At 36.1% G+C, this 10,412-nt stretch overlaps 1 protein-coding gene across 4 annotated transcripts; it reads right to left on the bottom strand.

Moving 5' to 3' along the window:
* Nucleotides 1–1,773: 1,773 nt before the first annotated feature.
* Nucleotides 1,774–9,549, bottom strand: LOC109217035 (TMV resistance protein N-like). Of its 4 annotated transcripts, none has more exons than XM_019381261.1 (6): nt 8,854–9,549; nt 7,383–7,802; nt 4,908–6,015; nt 4,418–4,693; nt 3,253–4,308; nt 1,774–2,904 (listed from the first exon to the last, which is right to left on the bottom strand). In XM_019381261.1, the coding sequence occupies exons 1-6, from the start codon at nt 8,886–8,888 to the stop codon at nt 2,455–2,457; spliced, it is 3,345 nt and encodes a 1,114-aa protein (XP_019236806.1). In that variant the 5' UTR covers nt 8,889–9,549; the 3' UTR covers nt 1,774–2,454. The 4 variants fall into 4 exon arrangements, with proteins under 4 accessions (XP_019236806.1, XP_019236807.1, XP_019236808.1 ...); XM_019381262.1 differs by having other exon boundaries at nt 7,383–7,773; nt 8,854–9,548; XM_019381263.1 differs by lacking the exon at nt 7,383–7,802 and having other exon boundaries at nt 8,854–9,547.
* Between the last annotated feature and the right edge of the window lie 863 nt (nt 9,550–10,412).

Raw genomic sequence — 10,412 nt, 5'->3', positions numbered from 1 at the left:
CACACTTGCATGAAGTTGTTTGACGGATATAGCATGAAGTTTTCGCGTTGAAGTCTGAAGTTTTAATCAAATACAAGCTTTTGTTTCACGTTGAAGCTAAAACTTCATGCTAATGTAGCATGAAGTTGTTTCACTGAAGCTAAAACTTCATGCTAATATAGCACGAAGTTGTTTCACATTGAAGCTAAAACTTCGTGCTAATGCATGCTGAAGTTATTTAGTTCATTTGCTAAAACTTCATACCAACACATGCTGAAGTCTACAGTTTTGTCATGAGTTTTATCCGAAACTTCAGTCTAAATATGCTGAAGTTTTTTAGTTCATTTGCTAAAACTTCAGACTAAACATGCTTAAGTTTTGTCCTGCAGTATGTAATTTTCTAATGAGCTTTTGCTAATGCATGCTGAAGTTATTTAGTTCATTTGCTAAAACTTCATACCAAAACATGCTGAATTTTGTCCTGCGGTCTACAGTTTTGTCATGAGTTTTATCTAAAATTTCAGTTTAAATAAGCTGAAGTATTTTAGTTCATTTGCTAAAACTTCAGACTAAACATGCTTAACTTTTTGCTAATGCATGCTGAAGTTATTTAGTTCATTTGCTAAAACTTCATACCAAAACATGCTGAAGTTTTGTCCTGCAGTCTACGGTTTTGTCATGAGTTTTATCTGAAACTTCAGTCTATTTTGCTGAAAGTAGTCTTTTATTAAAGAAGGAAAAAATTATCTTTTTAAAACGCTTTTAACAAAAAAAAAAAACGGGTACGGATACAAACGGAAAAACAAAAAGGGTAAAAGTTAAAAGGGGGCCATTTTTTTTTAATTATAAATTTAGAATTTGAAGTTAGTGTTTCGAAGTAGATGTTGTTTATTGTATCTATCTACTGTGTATTCAGCTTCTTGCTCTCCAAGATTACTACAGGAGATGTTTCAATTATCCTCCACTTATTTCTAAAATTGGTGCCAAAATAATCATAGGCACATCACACATGTCCTTTACAAATGTAATGGATCCCACAATAAATAAAATATACGTTTGGGACGTTGCTCGGATATTTCTTTCATTAAAAAATTATATTGTATATATAGCTAAAATACTAGATTTTGGAAGTAAATAACATATATTAAACACCCTTTGTCGGGGAATTATTTTCACTTCTTTCAAATTTAAATATCATTGGAGGAATTTCTGACTTCGCCATTGCTTATAAGTTATGTTATAACTTATAAGTGGGGCTCATCAAAAGGAGGGAGGACAAGTCTTTGAGAAAACAATTTTACATAGCAAATCATAATTCTTGTGAATTCATCTTTTTAAATGAGATCATTTACGTATCATAAACACTCACATATATCATCATAAACATTTAAACTCACATGCATTTGATAAATAGTACTCCTCTGTTCCAATTTATGTGAATCTATTTGATTGTATGCGAATCCATTTGATTGAGCACGGAGCTTGAAGAAGAAATTGAAGACAATTAAAACTTGTGATCCTCAACAAGCCATTACATTTGGGTGACTATCTTTTGAAATTTGTGGTGTTAAATATGCCTGAGTAATTATGTGACTATAAAAGTTTCTCATTGAGGATATAGTCAGAAGTTGAAGTTAAATTATTTTCAAATTTAAAAAAGAATTTCTTTTTGGAATGATCCAGAAAGAAAATAGGTTTATATAAACCAGAACGAAACGAGTATTTAAGAGAGGGTTTGAAAGCCATAACACTTGCCTGTAGGTCTTAAGCATGTCCACTCTTACACTGGGGAAGTTCCTATCAGAAGCCAGCATTCCATCATATGTACATTATGATGTCCAATCAATACCCACGGGATCGACTATGGAATAGTGTCAAGTGGTAGTACAATACTGTCAAAACTAGATTGCTAACAATATCCAAACTAACAGCAAACATCAGCTAGATATCCTAGCAAGGATACTCATAAATGAAAAAGCCTAAAGGCTAATCTTAGAAATAGATAACACATAAACCACTAGGTAGCATGGTCTGTTTTTACTGCCTGGAACCAACATTGTGTCATAAAGTTATCAGTCTCTTTAGGATCATCAATTTCAATATATACAAGTTTGTTCTGCACACAAATGGCAAACTCCTGAATCAACCATCTCAGAATACATTTCCTAGACTAATTTATCTCACCTAGGAGGTAGGATAAAATAATACCAAGTTTGACGGGATAAGATGAGATATCCTGGATTAAGTTTGGGACAAAGTTTATACTATGTTTGATTGACGGTGATAAATTTATATCGTCAGCCAAACATAGTAGTATAAATTTAGTACCATACTTTATCCCACCTTAGCCCGCGTACCAAATGACCCCTAAATGCATAGACAAAATTATTATCGTCTTCTAGATGTGCTGAATCAGAATTCCACTCTTACTCTCTTAAAGCACATTGGATTGTCACTTCATCTTCACTGTCAAAACTAGGAGAAGAACTCACAGACAGAATGAACCTGGCCATTCTTGTCTTTGTATAACAGATGAACTCCACATTTCTTAACAAAATCTTCAGTTGGAAAGTCATAGCATTCAATATGAATGCTCATCATTTCTCTGCCTTTAACCGGACATTTGAAGTAAATTCGTGGTATGTAATGGATGGACGAATTTTCTGCAAAGGATATGGTTGTCCACAGACGATGGTTAAACTCAACGCCATTTGTTTGATCGACAATGGTGGCTTTAGGATAAACATTTTTAGTTTCATCCACTGTTCCATAAACAACCCAAAGAAACATGCCCAAGAATGTACTCTCCCCCTGTAAAGGCATATTGAAGCACATTGAACATCCATCTACTTTGTAGCTAAACCAATTCGGAACATTGCTGTTGCAAAGCCCTAGTTGGAGCTCACTACCATGTTCATAATGGGCCTGTTTCATGATCATCATGATAAGTAACACAATAAGATAGATTAAATACAAGAATGAACCAAACAAACAACAACATGTCCAGTATATTCCCGCAGGTGGGGTCTGGGGAGGTAGTGTGTACGCAGACCTTACCCTACCTTATACAGGTAGAAAGGCTGTTTCTAGAGACCCTCGGCTCAGGCAAGCACAGTTTATAGGAAGAAGGGGGGGGGGGGGGGGGTCTGTAAAATGAACCTCTTCAAAAGATTTTAAATGTTGAAAACTAGAAAGTGCAAAGCTAGTAGAGCAGGATCAGCAACAGCCTAGTCCCTCCCACCAGCTCCATCTAGAGTAGAACTCTATACTTACTTTGAAGAAGTTTTCAGTGAAAGGATTTTTGAGAGCCTTGCAATTGAATAAGTTGATGTAGCGTATGGAATGAAGGTTCTCCAAGCCGCGAATCTCTATCAATCTTTCACAGTGACTAAGATCCAAGTTCTTCAATTTACTCAAGTTAGATACGTCGAGTAGTCTTCCAAAACTCTTGCAGCTCCATAAACTTATTCGTCTAACAGAATCAAGGTTCTCCAAGCCTTGAATCTCCGTCAACATTTCACAACAATACAATTCCAGTTCCTCCAACCTTTTCAAACCTGACAAATTTGGAAGTCTCTCTAATGACTTGCACTTATAAGCTCTGAGATTCTGAAGAGTGGGAGGAATTTCAGGGATACTTTTAAGATTCGGACATTCGCTTAAATTTAGATACTTGAGACTAGAAAGGTCACAAAGGTTGAAATGTATAGCATGAAACTTATTATTGCTAAAACATAGATTCTGTAAAGATGATAAGCTCGCAAGAGAAAAAGGAATATCATCTTCAGTCATATTCCAGTTCTCAATTTGTAAAACTTTTAAAGCACTTAAACTTGAAAATGAAGAAGGTAAATATCCCACTCTACTATGGCTTCTTTTTGGTTGCAACCAAGTTGAGAATATGTCCGAAAATTTGGATTGTCTTTTCAATAGGAAGTCCTGTGATAGCAATAGCATCTCCAAGTTCTTTAAATGTCCAACAGAACCAGGTAATCTTGTGATAGCTGTTGCAACTGCATTCAATTCTTTCAGACGTTCCAACTTTCCCAAATCGTCAGGCAATTCTTCTAGTTTTGAGCAGCGATAGAGATATAAGATTTCAAGTGATTTTAACTCACAGATTCTTCGTGGGAGTTCTCGTAGGTTCTTACAATCAGCTATGTTTAAAATACGAAGTCTCTTCAGTTCTCCAATTGTTGAGTCCAACCCCATTAAATTTGAGCAATAACCAAATGATAACTCCTCAAGACTATGTAAACCAACAAACTCTGGGGATTTCTTGAGATCCTCACAACTGTAGAACACCAAGCTCTTCAAACACTTGAAATACTGATTGCCAAAAATAGAACACAAGTAAGAATGATAGTAACAAGATGTCCTCTTCGTTTAATTTATTATAAAAAGATCAGAAATGCAGTACTGAGAACACGTGCCAAACCTTTAAGGGCGCTTGAGATTCCTTAAATTTGCCAAAACTCATGTTGAGAATGACAAGATTCTCCAGACAAAGGTCAGATGGCAAGCATTTCAAAGGACAATAGTGCCAATGCAAATATTTTAGTGACTTGGGTAGATACTGAAATCTTCCATATAACTGCAAATGATTGATGTGTAGGAGTCTTAACTTGGCCATTTTTTCAAATGCTTTTGTACTAAAAGGTACATCCTTCAATGCTGAAGATTCAAGGACTATTCCTTCAACTGCTTTTGTGCCCTGTAGCAAGGAACAAGGGTTACTCTTGTTGGGATCGAAAATAACAAGGCGTCATACGGAAGCTAATAAAACAAACCTCGGTGACTATAAATCAGACAATAAGAAAATCAGGACAAAATCCTAACAACATTAACATACCAATGGCGTCTATGGGAAGAGAATTATTGAGAAAGGAACAACCTCTATAAAGTAACTGAAGGGAATGGTATGATACCTTGTGTCCTATGAGTACATCAGAAATGTCTTTAGGGCACCATAATCTGCTACGCTTCCCCGGGTTATCAGGTGATTCGCTATGAACAATTTCTCGTCCCATATCCCGGATCAAATTGTGCATGTTCAAATGCTTATTTTCATCGATTGTTAACAAAGATTTGTCAATCAATTCGCAAATTTCAACCTCAGGGTAGAAACCGCAAGCTGTAAATATTCCTACTACCTCACTCTTCTGGATTTTGAAGAAGAAACAAGCAAGATCAAGGAAAACAGCTTTTGTAAAATCATCAGGAAGTCCATCAAAGATTATTCTCAGTTTTGTATGAATATCGCTAGAAGGGATCGTCTTTAATTTGTCCAAGGCATTTTTCCATTCTTCGATCTTTTTATCAGACAAATAAGCTCCCAGAACTTGAAGAGCCAGTGGAACTCCTGCACAGTAAGTTACAATGCCATCGACATGCATACTATAGTCTTCAGCCGGTGGTGCATTTCTAAAGGCATGTAAAGTGAAGAGTTGTAAAGAGCTTTTGTGATCCAATTTCATGGCTTCATATTGCTCATTCATTTGTAATTCTTTGAGCAAATGCTTGTCTTGGGTTGTTATAACAACTCTACTACCCGGGCGAAGCCAATCACGTTCTCCAAGTAATGCATTTAACTGGCATTGATCATCCAAATCATCAAGGACTATGAAAACCTTTTTCTGCCAGATCCCTTCTTTGATCAATGTAATACCTTCATCCACATTGTGCACTTTGATCTTTCTCCTAAGAATCGTCCGAAGAAGTTGCTCTTGTAAATGAACTAATCCATTAGGGCTTTCAGAAGCCTCCGATTTCACATTTTCAAGAAAGCAACTTGCCTCAAAATGCTGAAGAACTTGGTTAAACACAGCTTTTGCAAGAGTTGTTTTGCCAATTCCACCCATGCCGTAAATCCCAATCACACGAACATCATCGCAGCGTCCTTTGAACAATAACTTCTCTATTTGATTAACACGGGGAAAAAGTGCCACAGGGTGCTTGGTAACATAGAGGGGTGTTCGAGATTTGACTTCCTGTAAGACCTCCTCGCTAATAATATGGATAAATTTGGATTCAAACCTGCAAGTGAAGCAAAGCATCATTTTTGTTTCTTTAGTGAAAAACAAATTCATCCAACTATAACTTTTTCACTCAGAAAATAAAGTGCACCACAATAGCGTCATTATCTCCCTGTTGGCGTGCCATGTCATATTAAAAATTCATTTTTTATTGATATGACCCATTTAACTACATGAGAGCCTGATCCGGTAACTTCTTTCCTCTTTTTTGGGGATCAAATAAATGAAATACGCCTTCAACCTTTCTTAAATAGTCGCTGATCATACAAGAAGTTCATTGCCATCTGAGCATCGCATCCCAAAATTGTTGAAGAAGGCCGTACAGAACTGGACATTCTAACAGCTAATTAAAAGCTTCCAATTTTTCATCATTCTCTGGTCGCCCCTGTCCAGCTGAACTGGACATTCCGAAGTTTGTTGCTAGACATGAATATGGGACTACCATTTGTGAGCAGTAAAGTGTTCTGCTTGGCTGCCACAACAGTACTCTTGTTCAAACCACATAGGAGTGCTTGTTGAGGACTATGAGAAACTATATCAAGAGGAGCTGATTGCAACAAAATTTCAGAATGTCCAGTTCGGTTGGACAAGGTCGGTTTAACATGGTATTAGACTAGATAGAGGTCCAGAGTTCAATTCTTAGTGTCACACATCTACACTACATTAGAAGTACGAAGGCCCTTAGTGAAATGTCGTTCGCCTTTTTTACCCCTTAAAAATAAAGTTTACACTAGACATAATAGTCATTTAATAATTTTTTCCTAATATTTAGGATATTGAAAATAAAAAACAACTAAAATTTTAATTACTAAATTTTTCCATATTTGAAATATATAGGAAATCCTAAAAATATGTAATACTTGGAAACATAATTAAAGAACCTCGTATGGTACACTTGATGTAGGCGCTTATTTGAGTTCCTACCATATAATTAAAATATAATTAGCATAAAAATACTAAAACTTTAAATTATAAAATTTAAAGGTTAAATAAAATGTTGAAATAAATATTAAGAGTTCAAAAAAAGTCAATTAGATAACTTCGATAGCTGGCGGAAACACCAAAACTCAAAGTCATATTTCTCATTTATTGAGCAAGCTAAATATGATCAATATTTATTATTTTCAGTAACTTATATTTTCAAAAAATTTAATTTTATAATGAAAGCATATTATTTTTATACCGACTAATACACGCACAAAGCGCGTATCATAAGACTAGTTATCAAAAAGAATTTCCATAGGCTTTGCCCATAATTTTAGATGAGATAGTCAGAGTTAAACATGTCTCCCCCTTCCCCAAAAAAGAAGATGAAAATCTATATACAACGTCACAAAGAAACGAGATTATAATAAAAGGAAATATTACCCTTCAGCAACATGCCTGAGATCCCATCCTGATAAATTACCAACTCTACTGAGTGCAGCTCTCCATAGTTGAATGTTTTGCTCTGATTGAGAACATGTTCCGTGCCTTTCAAAGGCTTCAGCGAAGATTCCAGTTTGCTTGCGCGCATCAGAAGGGTCAATATCATAGAATATAGGAAGAATTAACCGTTTGGAATTCTTCTTGACCTCAAGGATATGTACAAGCTCATTAAGACACCTTCTAGATGAGGCATAGTTTTTGGAAAGAACAATAATAAAAATGATTGATCCTTCAATTGCATTCATGACTACTTCAGAGGAAACATGTTCCCCCTCATCATCAGTTCTGAATGTATTGAACCCAGCTTGGCGGAGTGTTAAGTATAGTTGATCTACAAAGTATTTTGAAGTATCACCACCACTACAATTCAAGAAGACATCATATTTCCAAGGGAGAAGTGCAAGTGAAGGCTGAGAATTAGACGATTGATCTTTGCCTTTCTGATCAGCCATGTACCGAAGTTGGAGTAAATAAACTTGTTCTGATGCAAATTGCAAGATAGCTTTTGATACAGAGAGAACTCTATAACTAAAAGTGCCTCAAAATGATGACTTTAGTTTCTCAACTATTGTATTGAGTACAAGTAACTTCACTAAGAAAAGAATCACCTACTATTTTTGAAGCTCTCTTGAATTTAAAGGATCTCTCATGATTTACATTCATTTAACTGTTAGGCACAACCCCTTAAAAGCTTTTCATTTCTCAATTATAACCTGCTTCTTTTGTCCCTTCTTTCATTCTCCTTATTTAATTAATTGCTTAGTTATCTTCCTTTAGTAGTGGTATATGACTAATTAGGTTGGTAAACTTGGTCTTTCTGGTTGATTAAATTAAGAAAGATGTTCCAATTTTTTAAAGTGATTATTCTTGACTGTGTCGGAGACCTCAAGTCCTCAACTTTCTTTCCCTTTCCCCATATATTTTAAAGTGATTATTTGGAGTTGGAACTGGCATTGGTTGTTACTCAATTGTATTGTATTGTTACTTTAAATACAATATTTGTTTTGATTGTTATTTAAGTTTTATTTTATCGTATCGTTAAATCCGCCGTTACGTAACGATGAAAAAGTGTCACTTTATGGAACGACCGATTTGGTGTGGTAGCATTGTTACCTTATTTTTTTCTCTTATCTTGCCCTTCCTTATTATTAAATTAATTTATTTTTTCCTTTATCCTACTTTTTTATATAATAATTCTAGCCCGTACCTTACTTTTTATTTATAATATAGCAAGTTTATTCGCATGACATCGTGGAAACGATGACAAACAATACAATCTATCCAAACATTATATACATCAAAACAATACAGTCAGTATAATACAATGTTATACTATACATTATGAACCCATACATAACAACCATCCAAACAAGCTTTTAGGCGGTTGTACTAAAAGCAGAGAAAGTTGTACCTTTTTGGTCTTGACGAGGCAAAAATTGCCTGCATATTGTTAATTGTGCAGCTTAATGAGTTGTTCTCTCACTTCTCCTCCACCACCACCGTATTGTTCTCAATCTCCCTATCGTCTATCTCATATGTTAATTGTAATGAACTCAACCAGCACCACCTGCGAGCCATCCTTCTCCGCCGAAAGATAAACTCACTTCCATTTCGCTCTCTTCTCCATAGAAAAGCCGCCATCCACCAAGTCAATTCATGGGTCAACCGAAACAGGCTGACTAAGTTTCTCGTTTCCCTCAATTTGATCTTTGAGTTTTTGTTATTTAGAATCTTTTGGATCTAATCAATTTCCGAAAATAAAAAAGAAGAGTATTTACAGGCACTATTCCGGCAGGATTTGAGACTTCGCCAATCGGAAGTGCGACCGCTTCTACTGTTTGGTGCAGTAATAGTACAGTCTAACCATGGTTAGAAGGTTTTGGTTAATAAAATTAATCTGGTCCGTTAAATTTTGGTCAACACGTGGAGATATTTAAAGCCCTACTGGAGGAGATGCTTACGGTGGGACCAAAGTAAGGAATGGGCATCAATCTGGTGCAATGCAATTTATTCAGGACAGATACGCAACTTTTTTGAATTTACAGGTTTCTGGATTTCTGATGTCACACTAATTCATTTCATAAAGGCAGATATATAGTTTATCTCCGAAACGTATAGCCAAATCCTATGACATATTTTTCTCCAATAAAAATTATTTTATATACTTAATTTTTCTAAAGTGTAGCTAATACACATTTCTTTAATATTTGGCCACTTTTTCTGAGCAAGTGTAGTCACACACCAATAATAACATGACGTGTGATTACAGAATAACAACAATAATAGTAATATATTCAGTCAAAAAAAATTCCTCTCTAGCTTCTCTCTAGCATCAAAGGGTGCACTATGCACTACTGACAGCGGCGATCGGAAATGCCAAGAGGAAGGCCAGCACGAAATGGGAATAAGAAGCAGAAAACAGAAAAGTTGCGATTAGTAGCCAATATAGTCTCTCCGACGATGATAACGGCAGTCAAAATCCCCAATTTAAGCCCTATGAGGGGGGGGGGGAATCCATCAAGTCAACTATTGAAAACACCAAATCAGAGTCCCGTATTAGGAAGTATGCCGACTAATGTGCCTAACCAGTCTGGAGGAGGAATCCCAACTGGAGCTCAAAGTGAGCAGAACCCTATGAATGGAGGGAAGCTCAAGGCGGCGATGGTGGAAAAACTAGAGGCTATTGAAAATCAAAAGGTGGTACCATCAACTCTTTGAATAGCCCGTTGAAATCGGGAGGGAGGGGGGGGGGGACATGGTCAAATCTCCTAATTGGTAACAAATTGGCAGCGAAGGGAATTAGCCTAACATACATCCCACTAGTGATGATTGATGGGGAACGGGTAGTCCAATTGCAAAAGGAAGAGCTTGCGGAAGAAATAGAGAAATGGAATAGGGCACTGATCTTATATGTGGTGGGCGACTCTCCGTCAATTGGAGCTGTGGGAAGATTTATTGCAATGAACTGGA

The sequence above is a fragment of the Nicotiana attenuata genome, unplaced genomic scaffold (assembly GCF_001879085.1).
Source record: "Nicotiana attenuata strain UT unplaced genomic scaffold, NIATTr2, whole genome shotgun sequence".
In the NCBI taxonomy this organism is placed as follows: domain Eukaryota; kingdom Viridiplantae; phylum Streptophyta; class Magnoliopsida; order Solanales; family Solanaceae; genus Nicotiana; species Nicotiana attenuata.
Note: the sequence above shows the minus strand (reverse complement) of the source record. Positions and strands in the feature narration are given on the sequence as shown.